The sequence below is a fragment of the Neomonachus schauinslandi genome, chromosome 6 (assembly GCF_002201575.2).
Source record: "Neomonachus schauinslandi chromosome 6, ASM220157v2, whole genome shotgun sequence".
Lineage (NCBI taxonomy): Eukaryota > Metazoa > Chordata > Mammalia > Carnivora > Phocidae > Neomonachus > Neomonachus schauinslandi.
The window spans coordinates 48,048,988-48,072,845 of record NC_058408.1 but is presented as its reverse complement, the minus strand read 5'-3'; the positions used below and the strand labels follow the sequence as shown (position 1 = coordinate 48,072,845).

Genomic DNA, 23,858 nt, shown 5'->3' with positions numbered 1-23,858 from the left:
AGTTTTTAAAGCCGGTATAACTTACCATTTCTCTTATGCACAAGGCTTATTGAAATTAAAAGTTGGAAAGGGGCCCTGAGTCCCTTTGTTGCTGTCATTTTACAGAGAGGAAGAAATTCCATCCTAGAAGGGTGAAGTTACCAACATAGCGCATACAACAAGTTATTTGTGGAGCGGGATGGAAAACAGAAGTAAATATTCTTACTTACAGTATAGTGGAAAGAAATGTGATGTTGTGGAAATAATATTTGACTAGAATTTCGGATGGCTTCAGTTTTATTCTTGGCTCTTCATTTACCAGCAGAGGCTCTGTTTCCTTGTGTTATGTGAGCATAAAAAATGTCCTCCTCAATTTAGTCTTATTGGCAGTTGTGAAGATCAGTGACATAATGATTGAAGATATTCAATAAACTTTAACCCTGTACAAATGAACATACTATGGTCTCTGTATGACATATTCCATAATATTTTATTTTCAATTATTTGTGGTATCTTTGTAAACCAGTTTATCAGCAATGGTAAACTTACTCAGTATTGTTGCTTTATAGATCTCTACAAGATTTCTTGAGTTATGCCATGTACTACTTTGCCACATGTTGTTTTACACTATTTACTTAAAACTAAAAAAATGTTTTTGAATTTTTCTCACAATAAGTGAAAAATTATACTTAACGCTTTACTGATGAACATAGCACTAACATGTTTTGAGCAGTAACATGTTTTGAGCCCATTTGGTGTTTCTGACTATTTGAAAAGAGTGTACAAGATCGTCCTCCAGCTGGATTTAGTCACTTAGCTGAAATAAAAAATACAGTTCAGTAGTTTTTTATTTCTTGGCATGGTGATAGGCATGGAATTGTTTTTTTAAACTTTCCGTAAGACATAGATTTAAAATTTTCTGTGTATTTTTTACAGGACTAATAATGTATTTGTGGCCTTGGACGTGAAGCAGTCAGTCTTCTGTTGCTGTTAACATAGCGTCAAGGACTGATGTTGTGGGAAGCATGGACCTAATGAACGGGCAGGCAAGCAGTGTTAATATTGCTGCTCCTGCTTCCGAGGTAAGGTTAGCTGTAGAGTCTCTTATCTGACATTCTAATTTTCAAACATTATGGTTGGTCACAGATTTAAATCAGAACTTGAGAAGAAGAGCTACAAATCTTTTAGTTTAAAAAAAGCTTTTAATTGTGCCATTCACATACATCTTAGAAACAATCCTTACCCATTTAAGATACTTGACAAATAATGATTACTTAAGAGTTTTTCTTGAGTTTAGTTTTAAAGGGTACATAGAATGTCTTTCTAGGGTATTTTTATATTGCATGAACCTTGAGGACAGTAGTAGAAATGAGAATAAAAGAATCTTTTATTTAGAATCACATAATTTTGACACCATCTAGATCCCTTGATTCCAGGCCTGTTGAAAGAGTCAAAAATCATTAGGCTGAAATGTTGGAAGGGATGTGGCTTAGAGTGTAAAGATGGAGGTGAAGACCAAGCTAGGTGCCCATCTCTCCAAGTTGTGTGCTGTGCTCTTATTTGTGCTTCATGTTTTTTCTTTTTTGCTTTGTCTTTAAATCCAGGGTACTTGCCTGCTTTCCTTAATAACTTTACATCTAGCTCCTATATTTCTTCTTTATTTTTCTCTTACTATAGAGGAAGAGAGTAATGTCTATGACCTTTTACCTCCTTGGCCTCAAAGTTCGTTAATAACTTCAACTCCAGCCAGTTAGTTAGGCCTTGCTATCAATGAAAATAGTCTAAGTCTGTGGTTTTGATGATTCTTCTTATGCTGATGATTTCTGTATTTCTATCTCTAGCTTCCCTCAATACATTTTTATTAAGCATTTCTGATGGACCAGACATTTTATGTATAATATGAACAAAATCAAGTTACTCATTATTATTCTGCTGTGCAACCTGTAAAGAAAATAGCGCAACCCCTTTCTCTGACTTCTATTAGTAGCATCACCATTTCCCATCGCTGTCTATCTCAGCACTGTTTCCCTCGCCATCTGAGCTTAATCTCTAGATTTCCCCTTTGTGCACCACAGTCATTTTTCTAATCTCAGCAGGGAGAGTGCACTAGCAGAACAGAAGTTACAGTCTTCTGTAATGTCGTCATGGAAGCGACAGACCATTCTCTTTGCCATGTTCTGTTGGTTAGAAACAGGTCACAATCCTGCCCACACCCAAGTGGAGGGAATCACACAGGTTGTGAGTGCCAGGAGAGGGAGACCGTCGGTCGGTAGCCGTCTGAGAGCCCGTCCAGCAAACCTCATCGCTAGGATCCGGTCCTTTTCTCCTTATTTCTGCCAGCACCATCAGAGTTTGGTCATTATTTCTTGTTTACATTATTGCAGCAGGCCTTTAGTTTGATCTTGTACTTCTATTCTCTGCTGTTTTTGGTCCGTTTGACTGTAATTCAATTTTAATATTCTTAAAATACAGCTCTTAAGCTTTATTGTATCCCCAAATTGTCCGTGGTTCTCCATTGCCTACTAATGAAATACCATGGCCCTAAACCTTTTATTCAAGACTTTCTCGTCAAAGTGACTTTACATTTTCTTTTTAATAGATTTAACTCCCACTAATTATTGACTTGAAATTTCATACTAATGAAAGAGTACTCTATCTTGCTGATGTTTGTATAAACCGTTGTTTTCTCCTACTTTTGTTACAGTTTTGTCTGTATCAGTTTTTCCACATGGCATTTCTCTTCCCACTCCAGTGTGCTCCTCCCTCTCTGCACAAAAAAAGACATTTTGGCTGTCTTTCAAACCTATTTCAAATGCTATACTTTCAGCAGAGTCTTTTCCTGATCCCCTAAACAGATAGCTTTTGTATTTTGAAACTATCATTTAAAAAAAAACCCACTTTTAAAATAATTTTTTCCATAAATTTATACATCGCTTATCTTTCTCCTCGAGACAAGGATTATATTACATGTTTATATATATGTTTATATTATGTTTATGTTTACTTGGTATTTTTATAACCATATTTTTTGGATATGTTAAATGTATGTGTGTGTGTGCGTGGATGTATATATATGTGTGTGTGTGTATGATATTTATAACTATATATCCTGAGATATTTGGTCTAGTATTACAGGAAACAGTATATAATTATTTGTTAAATAAAATAGATCATTTTACTTGTGTAAAAAAATCTGTTGACTCTCCTATGAAAGTGAATGAACTAACATCAGGCCTCAGAGTAGTGTAATTTAGTATTTGGTAAGTGGAAAAAGGCTATCTTTTAAATTGTTCTACACTGTGGCAAGAAAGTGAAATTAAAAATACATATTTTTCACCTTCTCTTGAAGTACAGATCTATTAACATATCAAAATGCAAATGTCCCATAAATCTGATAAGCTTACAAATTGGACAAAATACTTGATCTGGGTGATTGACTTCCCTGTCTTAGTGCCTTAATATTTAACCTGTACTAGAAGCTCCTGAGATCAGAAGAGCTGCAGTGAATTTTTTTTTTCATATATTCAGAAGTGTCAGTGGTTTTTAGTCTCGAATAAAGAATTACTACTATTCCCTTAGTGGACATTATGCTTAAGTACTGTGTAGCTTATCAGTACCAACTTATTTATTGGTATTGGGGAAGCAGATAGAAGCATCTTGCTCATAATTCCTTAAGCCTCTCCTAATGACTTGTAAGAACGAAAAAAGGAAAGTGATTACTTGTTTTGATAAGTAATAAAATTGCCATTATGATTTGCTAATTTGCCTTGAATGAGTTAAAAACTTGGAGAAGTTATATTTAAAATTAATATCTTTACTTGATAGAATGTATTTAGTTATTTGGTCAGTAACTGATGTCTGTTTGAATGTTTTTCAGTTTTTCAGTTTTTTTCATGTTATGAAGGCAGGAGTGATGAATTCCAACCTCTTTATATATCTGAGCAGAAACCAAAGTCCCGTCATCAGATTTTATACATAGTATTTTATTTCATGTGTTATTCTCTGTAATTATGACTAGCTTATGTCAACGATATTATTTTATATCCCAAGACTAATTTAGAAATTTATTCATGATGTTAATCAGTAACTCTTCTTAGCTCTATCAGAAAATTGATGTCACAGAGCAAACTGACAGTGATGACCCAAAAACTGGAGAGAGAGACAAGTAAATAATTAGTTTACCACGAGCAGAAATCACTGAAGCCAGAAATGGGTAGCAAAACTTAAGCTATAGTTGAGAAATTGCTGGAGGCTATGTGTGGACTCCTGGGGGCCCAATCTTAGGTTCCCCCAACCCCCACTTTTGTGTTTTACCTCTAGAAGCTCTACCAGGTTCTCACAGTGAAGATCAGAGAAAAATCTCTTCCTGCTTCTAGCAGGGGGAGGGGAAAATAACCATTTTGAAATGTGCCAAGTGCAATCTGTTCTCCCCCTGACCTCAAGGGAAACTACTTTACCAGAGCCTAACCTACTTGGTGGACAAGAAATATCCAACTCTAGCTTCCTTCAGCCTTTCTTTCTCACTTTCTAAGGTATTGGCAGTGGGGTACTGAGAAGTATTTGAGGTCACAGCCCAAGGGCACAGGCCACTAAAAGACCTGACTGTAGGACTTTCTCCGTGCATACTTTACCACCACATCAGCAGGGCCTCTGTATAATAATGAAGGGGTATAGAGCGCCTGGGTGGCTCAGTTGGTTAAGCGACTGCCTTCGGCTCAGGTCATGATCCTGGAGTCCCTGGATCGAGTCCCGCATCGGGCTCTCTGCTCGGCAGGGAGCCTGCTTCTCCCTCTGACCCTCCCCCCTCTCATGTGTTCTCTCTCTCTCTCTCTCTCTCATTCTCTCTGTCTCAAATAAATAAATAAAATCTTAAAAAAAAAAAAATAATGAAGGGGTATAGCTGAAAGAATAGCAAGGCACAGATTCTAAGAAGGAGTTTCTAAAGAAACCCAAAGAAGGACACTAGAGGAAATTGAAGACTCAAGACACCTCAAGTACAACAAACAGTAAACACAGCATGACTCTTATTTATTTAGAAGCATATTCTTACACTAAAGGCCTATTTACCTCAGTTCCTATTACCCAATACATTATGTCTGGTTTTCAGCAAATTACAAGGCCTGCTAAAAGGTAAGAAAAATACATAGTCTGGAGAGACAAAGCAGGTAATAGACAAAGCCAGAGTCAGATATGGCAAAGATTTTGGAATAATCAGACTCGTGATTAGTAATGCTAAGGGCTGTAATGGAAAGAATGGACAACTTGTAAGAACAGATGGGTGATGTAAGCAGGAATATTGAAATGCCAGGAATCAAAAGAAAATACTAGAAATCAAAAACATTGTGACAAAAATGAATGACTTTGATCGGCTCACCAGTAGACTGGTGGGCAATAGTCAGCCGACGAAAGAATTCATGAGCTTGAAGATATGTCAATAGAAACATCCTAAACTGAAATGCAGAGAGAAAATAGAAAGAAAAAAAAAAAAATGGAATAGCATATCCAAGGACTGGGACAATGATAGAAAGTGTAGCATACATGTAATGGAACTACCAGAAGGAGAAGAGAAAGGGGCAGAAGAAATACTTGAAATATAATAATGAAATTTCCCAAATTAATGACAGATCCTTTCCTTTGAAATGATTTTGATATTTAGCTGCTAAAGTGAAAGAAAACATAAAAATGAGGCATAATGACAAGTGCTCAAAACTGATACATCACAGCTGGTAGGCTGACGTATACATTATACATTGGTAACTGAAACTTGGGTTAATTTTTTGTGCCATTAACCTTAATCTCCTGCCTCCATTTAATAGAGCATGATCTAAGTGTTCTTACAGTGATGATGCTCTGATTTTAGCCAACTGAGGCAGAATACATTTTTATCTTATGGTGCAGATACAGAAATAGAACAGAAATAAGATTTTCAGAGCCAAAAGCCACCTTTTGTTCTACATGCAGTAACAGCAAATTCGAACTTGAAATAGTGACCTTAAAGCAAAAAACCCTGAAGTTTGTAATATAATAGGAAGAATAGTATCAGTTGTACTATCACAGATGGACATCACTTAACAAATACTGGATTATTTAATGAAGTTCTGAATATTCTCTTATGGTTTAAGTTATGAAAACCATTTGTCTTTTTCTTTAAAAACATTAGTTTATAAATTATAAATAACAGTATTCTTCTCCCTAACTTCCCTTTACTTCATTTGAGAATCATCAAACTTGTTAAAATCTTTAATTTCTATAAGAAATGGTGGAATGTCAGGATGAGGAAACTGACAGACAAGAAAATGACTCAAGAACCTAGAAGCTAGGTTAGGTTTTCACTTGCCTGACCCTTTATCTAGTGCTTCTTCAGCTAAGCAGCATCTGGTCCCCCGTTTTTCTGCAGTGTTTGTTGACCCACTGTTTTCACTTTCCTCAGTGTTTAATGCCAGTTGAGTTTCTAGGGCATCAACTGTGAGACAGTATTAAAATGGCTGCATTTTCTATTTAACAGAAAAGTAGCAGTTCCGAATCATTAAGTGACAAAGGTTCCGAACTGAAGAAAAGCTTTGATGCTGTGGTCTTTGATGTTCTTAAGGTTACACCAGAAGAATATGCGGTAAGCTTCCCACCTCCCGTTTCTGCAGTTTCTGCACATAACTTACACATTGATGCTGTTGAGCCAAGGCACAGCAGAAGGAGGTGGTTAAAAACAACTGGATGCGGGAATTGATGGAGAGAGTAGCAGCACAGCAGTGAAGCAAGCAGAGGGGTGAAATGGGGAGGGGAGGAAGAGCTGGGGAGCGGTATAGAGCAGCTTCCTTCCTTACACCTTCAATTTGGTGAATAAAAAGTAAGTACTTACCACGTGAAAGGAATGTAACATCGTGTGTCAACTCTACTCAAAACAAACAACACCACATTAGGGGGAAAGAAGTATGAGTACTTACCTTTATGGTAATTGCTTTTGCCTCCTACCTATATCATCTCTCCAAGCCAACCAACTGTGCTTTATTAACCTGTGTAAGAAATATTTTTACATTTTTGTAAATTAAAAAACAGAAAAAAGAAATTTGAGGGCATTATTGCTATATCATGAAAGATACCTAGAAAAACTTTTCTTTCTTAACTGACATAAATGTTCATTTAAGTTCTCTTTCTCCTTTAACGTGTTAACAGCATATTTGATTTCCTGTTGTTGAACCACTCTTGCCTTCCCGGAATAAATGGTTCAGTTATAACATATTATTCTTTGGTATGTTATTGGGTCTTGTTTTACAGCTGTAGCCTTGAGTGAGACTGGGGTAGGTCCACAGCTATGTGCAGTCCCTACAAGACCAGTGCCCTCCACCCTGAGCTGTGGGGCCAATCCATGTGCAGTCCTTAGATATGAGTTGCCACTAGTATAAACGTCACTATAAATAGGGAAGAAAACTTTTATATTAACATCAGATTTTATATTACTGTTTGGGGAAATAATCACCATAATACTGCTCCATGAACCAGTAGATCTAATTTTTGGTTTTGATTTTGATTTAATGTATAACTGTGTCCAAATTTTTAAAATAATTTTTGTTTTATTTTCTAACTTTACCTCATTTATCTCATAAAAAAGTACGAATCGGCATGAGATAATTTCAAATAATCATATTTAATAATGGTATAAGGGCAAATTTTCATTTTCTGTAGTCCATTGTAAAATTGTTACTTTTTCTAGTAAAAATTTGAGTATTCAGTATATTTTAGTATGGAATACAATTTTAATTTAGAGTATATGTCCTGTCATAGAATTCCCAAGGAGAAATTCTCATTTTTTACCTTTTATTTCAGGGTCAGATAACACTAATGGATGTTCCAGTATTTAAAGCCATTCAACCAGATGTGAGTAGTTTTAAGAACTTTCCTTTTAAATATACAGAGTGGTCATTAACAGTATCCCAAATTAAGTTTTAGAAATGTCAAATTCATATTAATGTTTAAATGTTTAAAGCTTTTGATGTGACTGTCCTCAAGAAACTCATGTGGCAGTCATAGATAAAAATCACTGAGTCATAGGTAGGACTGTTTCAGTCATTTTGGTTGATCAGGCTTCATCACTCTTCTGAGGGGTGAACAGACTTAGGTTGAATGATTTACTCAAGGCTTTGAAGCTTTTTCAAAGGACACTGGGAATAAGAAACTGGGTTTCACAACTCCAGCAGTTTGTTCCCTTGTATCTTTATGACTTTATAATATGACAGTGTGTTAACATTTTGGAGAGAAGAGGGAGGATCATGGAAGGCATTTTTTACTTACTATGCATCTACCTACTGGAAGCCATTTATTATGCTGTGTGTGTGTGAACCCAAGTGTGGTAGTACCTATTTTACTGATGAGAAAACAGAATGACAGTTGTCTTTGCTGCACAGCTAAGTATGGGAATTGGGTTTCAGACTCTAAAAACTAATACTTTTTCCACTCTTACCAAGTAAGAATATAAGTATGATTTTGTACACCAAAACTAAGTAAGTGATGGGGGCGCCTGGATGGCCCAGTTGGTTAAGCATCCAACTCTTGGTTTCAGCTCAGGTCATGATCTCAGGGTCATGAGATCGAGCCCCACCTTGGTCTCCGCTTTCAGCGCAGAGTCTGCTTCAGATTCTCTCCCTCCCTCTCCCTCTTCCTCTGCCCCTCTGCCCAGTTGCACACATGAGTGCATGCACTCTCTAAAATAAATCTTTAAAAAGCAATATTGCTATTGATAATACCAATATTCAGTGCCATAAGATAGATAATTTTTTTAGTTCTTTTGGGAACAAAATAATAGTGTATTTATTGTATATACAAGTATGCAGTGGCCCTGAACACTGTAATTATTGTAAGGAGTTAGAGAAAACATCTGTGTCTTAGGTGATAAAGACAGTATTAGTCTTGTGACTTTCAAGTAATTCACTTAATGTCTTTTTTTTTTTCTAAGTTACTTAATGTCTTAATATCTCAAGTTTGTCACCTACAAAATGAAGGGGTGGGCCTAAATGATCTCTTGAGTCCCTTCATTTCCACAGTTCTGTCTTTTCCTAACATTTACTCCATACCATGAGGATTCTCTTGGTAGAACCATTAGATTAGGGATAGGAGAAATAATGTATTCTACACATAAAGCAGAAAAAGAAAATGGCCTCAGGCTCCCTCTCCCTCTGCCCCTCCCCCCTGCTTGTCACACACATATGCGTGTGCTCTCTCTCTCTCTCTCTCAAATAAATAAAATCTTTAAAAAAATGACAAAAACTGAAATTTTAATTTCCTCACATCCCTGAACAAAACAAACTAAATTCTTTACAAAAATTATACTTTCTTTGCCCTGAAATTCAGCCATCTTATCCTTTGATATATTTTTTTCCTTTTGAATAAATGACAATGACCATATTGCTATTTCCTATGAGATTAGTGCTGTCCAATGGAAATACACTGTGAGCCACTTAATGTAACTTTGCATTTCCTAGTAGCCACATTATGAAGTAAAAATGAAGCAGATGAAATTAATTTTAAAATCTTATTTAACCTACAACATCTGAAATATTACCACTTCAACTTTTAATCAGTATAAAATTATTGAAGTAGTCTATATTCTTTTTTTCTCTACTAAGACTTTGAAATTCAGTGTGTATCGTACAGTTATGACACATCTTTATTTGAAGTAGCCACATTATAAGTGCTCAATAGCCATGTGTGACTAGGAGCTCTGGACATTGAAGTTCTAGATAATGACATAGAATTCAGATCAATGTGGGAATTTTTTATTTTCCTGGGACATCTAACACTACTTTGTGAAATTTGGAAGCAAACCTTAAAATACCTATGGCCCCACTCCCTTATCTAACTTAATACCAATCTCATTGATTTTTCTAAATATCCTAAGTATCTCTCTCTACTCCCAACACACCAATCCAAAATACCATTTTATCTCAACTGCGTGCCCTCTTACTGATCTGCCTGTATCCACCAACCCTTCTAAACTTCTCTCTATCCAACACCCATGGTAATGTTTTCAAACATCTAAATCTGCTCATATGATCCCTCTTCTTAACACACTTTAGTGGCTTTCTGTTGCTCAGAGGATAAAGACAAACTATCCTAATGTGATCTACAGATCTCCTCATAGTTTCTCGTCTAGCTACACTGGACTTGTAGTCCCTGTCACCGCTGAGCCTGTGCACATTGTAATTAACTCCTATTCATCCTTCAGTTCTCAGATCAAGTTTGACTTTCTCAGGCGAGCTTTTCTTGTCTTCCTGCAGGTTCTCCTAGCATCCTCTGCTTCTTCACTGGACTTGTCAGTTGCAAGTTTACATTGATGTTTTGTGATTCAGCAAGTATTTGCGGAGTGTTTATTAAATGCCAGACACTGGTTTAGTTACTGGTACAGCAGTGAACAGACTCAAATTCCTGCCCTGGTCGATCTTACATTTGAGTGAGATGAGCTAGGTAGTGTGTCATGAAAACCATAAAGCAGCCAGAAGAGAACAGAGAGTGAGGGCAGCAGGAGTTTCGATTGCAGATGGGTTGGCTTCAGGAAGCCTTCCCTGGGAAGGGGCCATCTGAGTGAAGACCTGAAGGAAGTGAGAGAGCAAATCATGGGTATTTGGGGGAAGAGTGTTCCAGGCAGAGAACAGCTAGGGCAAAGGCCAGTGAGCTATAGTGAGGGAGGGAGGTAGAGTGAGGGCTAGATGTCATCTAGAGCCTTGCAGATCATTAGTCTGAAAAAGATGGTAGGTTCTTGGAGGGTTTCAAGGAGAGGAGTGGCAGTTTCTGACAGATTTTAAGTAGCTCTTTAAGTCACTTCTGACTGCTAACTGGGGGGTGGGGGTGGTACCAAGGACTGAACTAAGTGTGAGATACAGCGTGGCTTGGGTCAGGATGGGAGTGGAAGAGATGGTGAGTAGTTGTTAGACACTGTGTGCAACAGGAGTCTAGGATGGTGCCAGAGATTTGGCCTGACACCAGAAGCATGTAGTTGATACTCTCTGAGATGGAAAATTATTATTATCGTGTTCACAACTCCTGGGGCTGCCATTCGTTTAGAATATTATGTGCAATGCTGCCTTGTGGAGAAAGACCAGAGCAATAGATGTGGAGGAAAGAGCAGGAGTCTGGCTCTTTGGACATGTTTGGGTTTGCATGTTCCTTAGAATGCCGAATTAGGTAATTCGTAACTATATTATTTGTCCAGGCTTCAAATGTAGTTTGAGAAAGGTCACTGTAGAGGTATTTCACAAGTGTGGGTGAATATAGACAGGAGAAGGGTCCTAGTTAGTGTTTAGGTGGAACTAGCAAAAGAGATGAAAAAGCAACAGCGAGTGATTTAGGAGGAAAGTCAGGTTATTAGTACGGAATTTGATGAGCCAAGTGAAGGAAGTATTTTTAAGACGGAAGGAGTGATGAGGTGTAAAGTGTTGTTAATCATGTACTTATTTGATTAATTGCTGCTTCCACTAGGTTTTAAACTACATGAGGGCAGAGACCAGTAATTTTGCTTCTTTTATTTTATCTGTCTGGCATGTAGTGGGGTTCAGTAGTTAGAATGAGAAAATGAATACAGTGTTCAGTAAGTATTTGTTCAGTGAGAGAATGTTTTCAAAAACTGAAGCAGTAACTCTGCTGGAAGATGGGATGTAGCACAAAAATATTCTTGTTATGTGTTAGTGTCATATATTCATCAAGATGACATGAAATCTGGCAGTATAAACAGAATTTTGTCATCTGGCAGAAAGATGTTTTCTAATTTATTATGAAGTATTCAAGACCTACAGCAAGGCATAAAGACTAATAAGATGAAAACCCCTGTGAAGCCACTGCGTTTTCTCCCATGTTTGCCCTCTTCCCTCCTCCACTATCCCATATTGATCTATGACATTCCTGTGCATTGAGCTATATTTCTTTAAGTATATGTATCCCTTAGCAATATGTGCTATTGCAGGTTTTAAATTTTTTATGTAAATGGTATCCTGTGTTTTTAGTCGTCTTTAGTTTGCTTTTTATGTTCAGCATTGCTGACCAGCACCGATGGTAATATGGGCACTCTAGTGCATTAATAACTGAGTTGTGGAGCATGAATATCTGAGTTTATTAAAGACCGCCAGTTTTCTGAAATGTTTGTGCAGATATTGTTTATCATGTCAGAACTCTTGCTATTGACAAAAGATTAAGCCATGATGTCAGTCTAGTGTATTAGTCTTATTTATTAGCATAAATGGTGTAGTTATTAGCTTCACTAAAGAATGAATTCTTTTGTTAAATCAAAATTTAACCTCAGATATTATGAAAAGACAGTGGTTATCCCTGAATCTAATAAATTTATCTTGATGTTTTTGCCCATAATGTCAACGTTCAAGTCTCTCTCTATAACTTTATGTAAAACTTTTAAAAAGTGTATATATACTTTATGAAATTTGAAAAGCGCTTTAGTTGTTCACGAAAAGTATTAATCAAAACTCACTATTACCTGTATATATCCATATGTAACTTTATTTCAGGTGCTAATTCAAGTTTTCTAAAATGAAATCTGTATGAAATTTGAACTTTGAAGAATACAGATTCTGAATCCAGCCATGTGATTTAGTGATTTAGGTTGGTGATTACACCACCCGGGTCTCATTCAATTTTCTGTAACAGAGGCAATTTCTGAGTCACCTGGAACTTACTAAAATATATATTTCTCATTAATTCAGTTCCCTAAGTAGACCCTGTAATTCCTACCAGTTTGTGGAATTCTGTATTCCCAAGTCTTTTGTGTTAAGTAGAATTTAACCAAACTGGTTCTACCTAAACTTGTTCTTAACTTGTAGGAAGAAAGGGGCACCTTGCGAAGTGCAGCCATTTCTCAGGGTCAGGCCGCTTACCTACAATGTCTGTCACACAGTGCACCTCAGAGTTGCTCAGGGGGAAAAGGAAAAATTCCAAGCCTTTTATTTCACTGTAGAAACCATCTCCCTTATCCTGGAAGTGGCACAAAAATTTTTTATGGTATAGAGACTGTCCTTAGTCATCAATAGAATACTGGCTAAATAAAGTGACTTCTTTAAGAGCAGATCTGAATCAAACAAATGCTAAGTCTGGTTTTTCTCCAACCCCGTCGCACACTTTGAGGTTACCTCGGATTGAAAGAAGAAAAAAGAACAGATTTTGGTACTTCGTTTCTTAGTTTTTTTTTTGTTTTATGGTCAGAAGAATGGAAATCATGCTTACCAATGAAAAGAATTTAATGTTACAGGGAAGTTCATCAGTGATATAAAAAAGTATTTAGTAGGAATATAACTACATAGAAAAAAGGTTTGCTCCAGTTTTACTTTTAAAGGTTCCCTGTCTGTGTGATGTACACCACCTGTCCATTATTATTACCGTTCAGAACCCTAGGAGCCATTCTTTTCCCTTCTCTCTCCATCCTATTTCCCCTGTTCTCCAATTGATTTTACTTCCTGAATAACTTTTCTCTCCTTCCCCATGTCTGTCAACTCTGAACAACATTTATTAAGAGTACCGTGTTTTTATAAGGCTGCAGCTCACTAGCTCTAGAAATGTGAGCACTCCTTAAGTCTGTGCACGATTGTTCGGCCTGAGACAGGTCTCAGCGCACCCTGTCGTCTCGGTACCGACGGATCCCTCTCCATCTGAACGCTTTGGCCTGACGTTCCCATAGCTGGTGCTACAGAAATCCTGAGAATCTTCACGTCCCCACTGACCCAAGCAGCAGGGCCAAATTGGGATGCTTCTGTGGATGGTGATCCCTCTCACACAAAACCTGGCTTTTCACTCTTCCTCCCTCCTTTCAGTAGGCAGCCATCTCTTAGTGATACAGTTGCCAAAATGGTCATGAGCGTGATCACAAAGGAAAAGGGTTAGCAGTTTTATCATTTATATTCAACCACTGTTAATGTGTCCTTACAATTCTTATTTCCATGGAGCTGCTTATCTCTTTTTTTTTCCCTTTGTTTAAACCAGTTTTGGGCACAAATTGCCATGTATTTTGCTGCCTCTTACTTTTTTCTTTTTTAATCAGTGTCTAACATTCACAGCTCTGAATGGGTGCTCAAAAATTTTTAATTACTTAATTTCACTTATTTTAAAATTTATTTTAAAGCCCTTTGAATCCCAAGAGAATTTGTAGTGGCAAAACATAAAAGCAGGGAGCCAGAAGACTTGTAGTTTTTTCAGCTTTGCCATTTATAGATTGTGCCATTAATGGAATCTATTTCATATCTTGGCCTTTTTAAAAAATTACCGAATCTATGAAGTAAAGGATTTTGGACTATTGGGTCTTTAAAATACCTTCGAGGTCTTCCAGAAATGCCAGGAAGTAGGATTATTTTTATTAGTGACTTCAGAGTAAGAGCTGCAGTTAAGGGTAGTTCTCAATCAGTAATAAATAGAATTTTGATCAAAACTGCAGGAGTCTGAAGGAGGTGCTAGGGTTGAGTGATGGTCACGAGGCAAGCTCTTATAGATTGGGGGGTATTATCCTCTCACTAGAACATAAATTCTACAGGGGCAGAAACTGTTGTCTGCTTTGTGCACTGATGTATCTCTAGTGCCTAGAATAATACCCGTTCAGTATTTGAGTTTGCTAAGTGGCCATTCCAAAGCTTTAGACTGTATAGCCTACAGGCACGTCATCTCCCATCGTTTATCATGTTTGGAATCATTTCTGCAAAAGTCTGTTACTAGTCCAAGAATTTGACTGTATCTTAGCATTCTTTCTTTGGAAACAGGGGTTTTGGGTTTTTTCCCCACCCACAATTAAGAACATTTTCAGGGGGCGCCTGGGTGGCTCAGTTGGTTAAGCGACTGCCTTCGGCTCAGGTCATGATCCTGGAGTCCCTGGATCGAGTCCCACATCGGGCCCCCTGCTCGGCGGGGAGTCTGCTTCTCCCTCTGACCCTCCTCCCTCTCATGCTCTCTGTCTCTCATTCTCTCTCTCTCAAATAAATAAATAAAATCTTAAAAAAAAAAAAAAAAGAACATTTTCAGGTTTTTTCCCTAGTATGAATTATTTAATGCTTAGTGAGGGCAGATTAAGGATTCTGTACATTGATTAATTTCTAGTGTGAATTTTCTGGTACTTAGTTGAAGCTCAGCTCTTGTTAAGGTTTTTCTGTATTTCTTATACATACAGATTCTCTTGGTGTGATTTCTCTTTTGATCTTGAAGGTTTTTTTCTTTTAGAAACCTCTTACACATTTATAGGGCTTCCCTCCAGTGTGAGTTCTTTCATATGGAGGAAGCAGTGACTGTGTTCTGAAGGTGTATTACATTCATGGGTTTTTTGGGTTTTGTCTATTATGAATTCTCTCATGTTCTATAAAGCTTATATTTCTTCTGATGACATTGCCATGTTTATTACATCAATGGGGTCTCTCTTCGGAATGAGTGTTCTGTTACTCAACACAGGATGTGTTATGACAGAGTTTGCTTGCAATCAGATTTTCTTTCTAATCTCAATTCTCCAGTGCTTTTGAGAATTCTTAAAGGGTGAACTGTGCTTGAAATCTGTACTGTACTCATTACACTGGGTAACTTTTGCCTCTTACGAGGTTCTCAAGTGTTCCTAAGTGTCTGGCTCTGACTGAAGGCCCCTGACATGTATTACGTTCAAAGAAGAAAGTTTCACACCTTATTTTAAGTTTTAGTAGGTCAGGTCATTAAGTCATTTAGATTATATCAATAAGCAGACATTATATACAAAGGACAGATAAGGCCCTCGTGTGTAACTGGGACACACTAGAGATTGAGGAAGAATGCTGGTGAAATGAGGAAGAGCACATAATAGGTAATTCTGACTCTTACTAAAACATTTCTGAAAAACTTAAAAATGAGATATTTTTGACAATATGTTGAAGACCTTTCTGTAACATTTTTGTGTATGCAGAGACTAGAATCTTGGCAACTTCCAAAGTTCTAAAATCAGGAATACCATAATTCTATGTTTGTTTTAATGAAAATTATCATTTGCATTAGAATTAAAATGTAAACAATTCATGAATATGGTGAGAGGTTTGACGAAAGCAAAGAAGACATGAAAGACTTGGAATTTTCTGTTAGAAGCAAGGTGCAAACTGTTTTGTATGTTATATTATTGCTGCTCATCACCATGAACTTCCTATGTAGCAAGGTTAGGCTTAGAATAAAACCAGAGAAGTAAAGAGGAACGTTGTTGGTTAGAGAGTAGGTGTCTCTCGGCAGAAGACAGCCCCTGCATCTATCTATGCTCTCATTCTGGGGGCAGCTTCAGTGTGTCGGGAGGAGGGTGCGGGGGAACAGGGGATGTGAGTACATTAGAAAAGAGAAGTGATATTTTTGATTTAACATAACACATTGAAGTTTTATAGTTTCAGAACTTCATTCTGTTGATTAAAAATACAGGAATCATAATGAGCACATCATCTGGGGTGAGACTTCTTTCTAAATAGCCATATAGGCTGAATGCTAATGGAGATACCATATCCCTTTAAAGTTTAGCATTTTTTGAGCATAAGAGTACCTTAGCAATAATTATCTTCTGTGTGTCAACTATACTTCAATTAGAAAAAAAAAATTGTCTTCTTGTGAGCACTACCCCCCCCCCCCCCCCCCCCTCTTTAGATTCCATCACTTTATCTTTTCTTCTCTCAGTCTCTGTCTACATGCTGGTCTATATTGGCCTTTTCTCTTCTTCTATCTTTAGGTATCCCTACAACATCACCCTTAGAGCAGTCCTTTTAAGAGTGTTGGAACCTACAAGATGAAATTTAGAGCAAGAATTTGACTTTACAGAACAAACCTACAAGAGACATAAGAGAAGCCGTGGCTCCTGTGAAATTCAGTAATTCTTTCATAGGGTAGGTGGTCATCAGTTGTGGTGTTTGCTCCCCACGTGCTTCCAAAATGAACTCAGTGGAAAATCGGGCTCAACAGTTTCATGGCTCAGAATGAGCCCATGAATATTCTTTCAGATATACTTTCAATGACCATTTAAAAATTGCCTTTATATCTGTGAGTTGCTGTTAGATTTCTTTTTACTGCCTGATTTTAAAATTGTAAATCCATTTGAACAAGATTTAAGAGGTATCAAGGCTGTTGTAGTTTAGCCTTTGCTAAAATAGAGGCTTACATAGTGTACTTAAATCCGTCCTATTCTTAAATCAGACTCTTAAAAAAACACCCTTTGATCACGAAGCTTACTTTTTGGTGTTCATGGGAGATGTTTTAGTATAGAATAACCCTTGACTAGGCTGATATGCTGTCAAATGCAAGATACCACTGGTGGGGGGGGGCACCTGGGTGGCTCAGTTGGTTAAGCAACTGCATTGGGCTCTGGTCATGATCCCAGGGTTCTGGGATCGAGCCCCACATCGGGTTCCTTGCTTAGCGGGAAGTCTACTTCTCCCTCTCCCTCTGCCTGCTGCTCCCCCTGCTTATGCTGTCTCTCTCTCTGTAAAATAAATAAATAAAATCTTAAAAAAAAAAAAAAAAAGGTACCACTGGTGGGAGAATTTACTTCTCAGATCGTTTATAGTGTTTCCTGGAGGAAGATCCTGGAGTCTGAGACAAAAAGAGACAGAGACAAGGGGAAAAGCAATTTTTTTTTTTCCTCACGGAGAAGTTCAGTGGCTGTTGAGAGGTGGAGGCGGGGCAGGGCAAAATTCTTCTAAGGCTAGCTAATATAAATGCATGTCAGAGTATAAGAAGAAACTAGTGAGTGAGTTCCTGGAGTCCCAATGCAATTTCAGCTCCATAATTCATTAAATGGATTTTTATTGTTGTTGTTTAACTTTTTATTTTGAGGTAATTACAGATTCACTGGAACTTGCAAAAAATAGTACAGGGATAATTACAGATTCATAGGAAGTTGCAAAAATATTGCGGAGAGGTCCCACTTACCCTTCACCCAGTTTCCCCTAAAAGCTACATCTACATAAGTATGGTACAGTAGCCAAACCAGGGAAGGACATTTGTACAACACATATCTGTATAGTTGTGTAACATTTTTTTCTATGTGTAGTTTTGTCTAACCATCACCTCAGTCAAGATACAGAACTATTGCAATACCACAGAGATCTCTCTCCCTTGTGTTAGCCCTCTGTAGTCAACCAGTCCCACTCCTACCCACTCCCCACCATCCTTAACTCCTACAACCACTAATCTGCTCTCCATCATTATAGTTTATTGTTGTATTAGATGGGCTAGTAATACAACATCGTCTCAAAGGGGAAATGTTTTCTGAAGCAGAAGCTACTGTCTTAAGAGGTTTTAAAGAACCTGCTTGTGTCTTCACATTTTCCAGTTACAAATTTCTTTAAAATGGAGGGCTCCAGTGGAATTTTCATCCATTTGCTCCCAACTAATGTGACCATAGATTCATTCATCCCCACCTCCTTTCTGTCAGCTTCCAAGAGAGTTTTGTTAAAGGGACAAAGCATTTTTTCATTAAGTTAATGATGTTGAAATGTTCTAAGAATTGGATGAATTTTTTATTCAAATTTTTATCCATTTTTATCATTTTTTTATTTGAGGAGTCAGAAAAGCATTTGAAAGTTTTTAGTGTAAAAAAAATAAAGCCGTAATTCACTGATACTTTTATCTGGGTTCCTTGTTTATCATAATTTATAATAATGATGAAGATAGGTTCAAAGGAGTTGATATGTATAAAGCACTTAGACTAGTGCCTGGCACACAGTAATCTCTGTGTTAGTGTTAACTCTTACTTTTACTGCTACTGTTAAGACAACGGTTCTCAGGCTGAGAAGGCCTTTTTAAGCATAAAACCAGAAGATTAAATCACACAAAGAGGAAAGTAAAAGTATCGGCTACTTTGAACAAGAAAAACCAGGCCCCCATACGCACATAAAGAAGATTGGGAAGGTGTGTTTTCATAGATTTTCTCTCCGTGGTGGGTTTATAGTTGATTCATGGCCCCACCCTCCCTATTCTCTCCTTTTAACAAACATAATTACTCTTACAGTTGGGGAAATTAAAGCAATGATATATGGAAAGGGAATAAATACACCCAGATTCAGTAAGACTTTTAGGAAAGTGACACTCGCTAGTAGTAGTATAAATGACCCTGTATTTCAGGAGGGCAATTTGACAGGTATCAAAGCCTTGAAAAGGTTCATCCTCTTGACCTAGTGATTTTACTTTTAAGACTGTATTTTTAGGAAATGATCAGAAATGTCAGAAAAGGTGCAAGGATATTCATTAGAGTGTAGCCTTCTAACAGGAAAGTGAAATTCACTTTATGTGTAAAGTTCATTATTGAGTTTGAACTCCATCAAATGGCTACATTGAGTAGTTTGATAGGTATAATATCAGTTTGACACAGACACTTTGATCATGGCATTAGTATAAATTTGGAAATAATATTAATTGGTTAAAAACAATTCTCTGAGACTTTCATGTCTGAAAATCTCTGCAATATATTTTCATACTTAATTCATATATTTGTTGGACACAGAATTCTAGGATTTTGTTGTTTTATACTTTCCTTCAGTAATTTCAAATCTGAAGGTTGTAATCTAGCTTTTGGTTTTAAAAAAGTTAGTAATTGATATCTTCAGAGCATTTAGTGCTTATCCACCGTGTTGAAGCAGTAATTGCTGTTTCCTCCCTCAGTATTCTCCATCTCAGTTACTCAGTTCAAAAGAGGGAATCTGAGTACCTCTGGATACCTCATTCTTAGCTTACGATATGTGGATCCAGTTTTTGACCAAGTCTTGCCTGCCTCCAAAATACCGTGAATCTACCACTTTTTTCAGTATTCACTGACATCACCCCAGTCAAGGGAACAGTACCTGTGTTTTTGGAGTATTGTATCATCATAATAACTGTTTCTCCTTTTTCCCCTTAGTCTGTTTCTTTTTGTTTATATTTTTAAATTTTATGGAAGATAGGAATATATCCCATTAAAGAAGTCACGTATTTCTACCAGCCCCGCCCTTGAGCCCCACACCCATCCAGTGTCTTAGCTATTCCTCTTTGGAGGAATTTAAGTTCAGTTTTCAAATAATGCATCTAAATGCCTATCGTTTATAATTTTTAAAATTTTAGATAATGATTTATTGACTCTCTGTACTGTAGAAGATGATTTTACTCTTATATTCTCTTCCCCTGACATTTACACAATTCACTTTGCCTCTTTCGCATGTAGTTATGTTGTAATTTTAACATGAATAAGTAATCATGCCTTAACCATGCTTTACAATCGAGCCATGATTACTTACTTAAATTTTGTTTTCCTTGAGCTAATAACTTACTTAAAGTTTCTCTGTACTGGTCACTAATGTTTCTGCTAGTGGTAAATATAGTGAATGCCTTATCAGTGTGTGTGTTCAAACTCTTAGAATAGAGTTCATCTATGAGAGGCACCCCTCTTGGAATTTCTGTCCTCTTGCTAGTTAATATCTGAACTATTGTTCTTAAGCTCTGCTCACAGTTGTGTCCCAGGATGTCCCTTTACTGTTAATCTGGGTATTCATAGTATTTTCTTTCTATGTTGGTTACTCAGTTTCCTGGATCACATGTCTTCCTTTTTCTTAGTTTGCTAGTTTGTTTTGAGGAACCACATATTCTGCTGGCTCTCTGAGAATAGGTGCATAGAAGACAAATTCTCTGAGACTTTCATGTCTGAAAATCTCTGCAATATATTTTCATACTTAATTCATATATTTGTTGGACACAGAATTCTAGGATTTTGAAGACATTATTTCAGTTGTCTTTGACTTTCAGTGTGTTACTCTTGAGGTATCGATGCCTTTGATCCCTTTTTTCTGCCTGAGATCTATTTTTGTTTTTGAATCTTACAGATTTTTTTTTTTTAAGATTTTATTTATTTGACAGAGAGAGTCACAGTGAGAGAGGGAACAGAAGCAGGGGGAGTGGGAGAGGGAGAAGCAGGCTTCCCATGGAGCAGGGAGCCCGATGCAGGGCTCGATCCCAGGACCTTGGGATATCAGACCTGAGCCGAAGGCAGATGCTTAACGACTGAGCCACCCAGGCGCCCCTGAATCTTACAGGTTTATAATCTCTTAGTCTCTAATGCTCTAAACTTTCTGATGCTGGGCCTTGGTTTTGAGGGGTTTTTTAATTTACTCCATTATAAAGGGCACGAGACAGGTCTTTTCTTGCCCTTAAAGTTCTAAGGGCATTTAAAAAAATTTTTTTGATAAGTTATTTTTCTCAGTACTCCCTTAAAATTCTTGTTGTTATGCAGACATTGAGTCTAGTGGACTCCAATTAACATAATATTTTGACTCCTATTTTGATTTTTTTTTTTTTTAAAGATTTTTATTTATTTATTTGACAGAGAGAGAGAGAGAGAGAGCAGGAACACAAGCAGGGGGAGTGGGAGAGGGAGAAGCAGGCTTCCTGCCGAGCAAGGAGCCCGATGTGGGACTCGATCCCAGGACCCTGGGATCATGACCTGAGCCGAAGGCAGACGCTTAACGACTGAGCCACCCAGGCGCTCTTGAGTTTATTTTTTAAAAGATTTTTATCACCTTTATCTCACAACTCTTATGTTGGTTTTTTAAATCTCTCTTACTGTGTTTTCCTTTCCAAAAGCTCTGTTTTGTTCTGTAAACATATCCTCCTGTTTTTGCCTAATGGGAGCAATATCCTCATCTATCTGAGAGTAATAATTGTATGAGTTTTTCTTTTCTCAGTTGTTTGTTTGCTTCTTGCCCTAACTCAATTTCCTCAGATAGATTCTGTCTCTTTCTGGTGGTGGTTATTGCATTACAGCAGGGTTCTTAACCTGTTTTGAACCTTGGAACCCTTTGGCACCTGAACAAAGCCTGTGGAGCTGAACCCCTTTAAAATCAAAGGAAATCAATTCTGTTAAAATACACTTCTCAACATATTTTTATAACTGTCACATAGCAGTATATATGTGCTTCTTTATTAACACATTAAGATCCAGAGATGATGAGCTCATAATTTCAAACTAGTGATGAGTATAATGATGTTTTTGGGCTATCTGTACCAACTGTAATGTGATATGAAAATTTTTTATCCGTGACAAAGTCACATGTATTGCTAACTCTTCTGTAATCTGTACTCTACATTTATAATTAAAAGGAATGTCGTATCAGAGGTTAGTATAAAATAAAAATTTAATTTTTTGACATCCAAGTTTATTAAGCCCTTTGAATTCTATTGACAGACCTTGCGGGGTATCAAGAACTCTTTTATTAGAAGTTTCGTCACATATCTGGGGTGGTTGGCTGTCAGCTCAAAGAGTGAGGTACTGGGAAGCTAATCGGAAGCTCTGAGTAACTGAATGGGGCTTGACAACTACTAGGCTTCACTATACATTGTGGAAAGCTCAACTTTCATTATCTGTGGGTCCTTCCTCTTGGGATTCAAATCTCTTCAAAAAAGAATCCACCAATCTCCTTGTAGAATGTAAGTCTAGTTATCTATATTCTCAGAGACAAGTAATTTTCCCTCTTATATTCTGCTAGTAGAATTTGTTTTTGTGATTTAACTAAATGGTTATAGTATTAGATATGTTCGTGTTAAGTAAAATGGCTCTAGGAAAGGACACAATTGTCTTTTATGTTTTAAAACCCTTACTATAACAAGAAGACTGGGCTATTTCATCAAATTTATTTTTACTCATTTTTTTCAGGAGCTTTCAAGTTGTGGATGGAATAAAAAAGAAAAATATAGTTCTGCACCAAATGCCGTTGCCTTCACAAGAAGATTTAATCATGTGAGTTGCTTATAAAATCTTGATAATTTAGTTTCTGAAATTCAGTTCCTTAATGTATTTTTTTTTTTTTAAAAGATTGTATTTATTTATTTGACAGAGAGACACAGCAAGAGAGGGAACACAAGCAGGGGGAGTGGGAGAGGGAGAAGCAGGCTTCCCGCTGAGCAGGGAGCCCGATGCGGGGCTCGATCCCAGGATCCTGGGATCATGAATCATGACCTGAGCCGAAGGCAGATGCTTAACGACTGAGCTACCCAGGCGCCCCTCCTTAATGTATTTTCATTAAGAAGTAGTTTAACTTTTCACATCAGTGTTGGAATATTTTAAGCCACTATCTCTTCAAATGTTGTCTCTCTGCATGATCTCTGTTTTTTTTCCTTCTGTAATTTCTTTTGGAAATTTGTTGGGACTTGATACTCTTTTCTACTTGTATGTTAACCTTTCATATTTTATATCTATTTCCTTAAACCATTCTGCATGGTTTCTTCAGATCTATATTTCAGTTCACTAATTCTCTTATAGATGGGTCACATCTGTTTCAAATCTGTGTGCTTTTACACTAGTGTCATTTTTAATAATTCTTAAATCATTTTCAACATTTTATTTTGTAATTTCTGTGTTATTATCTGAAGATCTTGGAGTTCTAATTCTGTGTTATGTCTGCTGATCCTTACACAAAATGGTTTGTTTTCTTAAGCATTTTATAATTTTAGATTGAGAGCTCATATTCATTTAAGCTTTTATGTGTGCTTTATCTGTGCGACTTCTGCTGCTGCCTAGATTGAGGGTATATCTCTTCTGAAATGCTTTTGTTTGCTTTTGCTGGTACCAAGGGCTATAATGACTTAGTTCAGTTTTTCATAAGAATTTGTAACGAGCCCTTAAGTGGATTTCGAGTTTAAATTTTCACTATAGCAAAGTATGGATGTTCCTAACCAAAACTTATGAAAAACTTATTTTTCTCCATCTCCTGTATTTGTCTTCCCCTGCCAGTAAGTGAATTGTTTTAGCCTCCATTTTCACCAAGATTATAGCACTTTGACAATCCCTTAGATAGACATAGTGGTGGTAGAAGAGAGTTGGGCGACTTGTATATATCTTGGGAGGAGTATTAAATCCTGAGCCCCTATGTCACTGAGAGAAAATCCTCCATGGGCAGCTGCAG

At 37.1% G+C, this 23,858-nt stretch overlaps 1 protein-coding gene across 5 annotated transcripts in view; it reads left to right on the top strand.

The window, feature by feature from the left end:
* The window catches only part of RALGPS2 (Ral GEF with PH domain and SH3 binding motif 2), a 151,952-nt gene that overhangs the window by 38,738 nt on the left and 89,356 nt on the right, over positions 1–23,858 (top strand). For all 5 annotated transcript variants that reach the window (XM_021682807.1, XM_021682806.1, XM_021682804.1 and 2 more), the window contains exons 2-5: positions 916–1,061; positions 6,485–6,589; positions 7,801–7,851; positions 22,610–22,693. In XM_021682807.1, coding sequence (XP_021538482.1) covers positions 1,005–1,061; positions 6,485–6,589; positions 7,801–7,851; positions 22,610–22,693 — 297 coding nt within the window. In that variant the 5' untranslated portion in view covers positions 916–1,004. The remainder of the gene's footprint in view (positions 1–915; positions 1,062–6,484; positions 6,590–7,800; positions 7,852–22,609; positions 22,694–23,858) is intronic.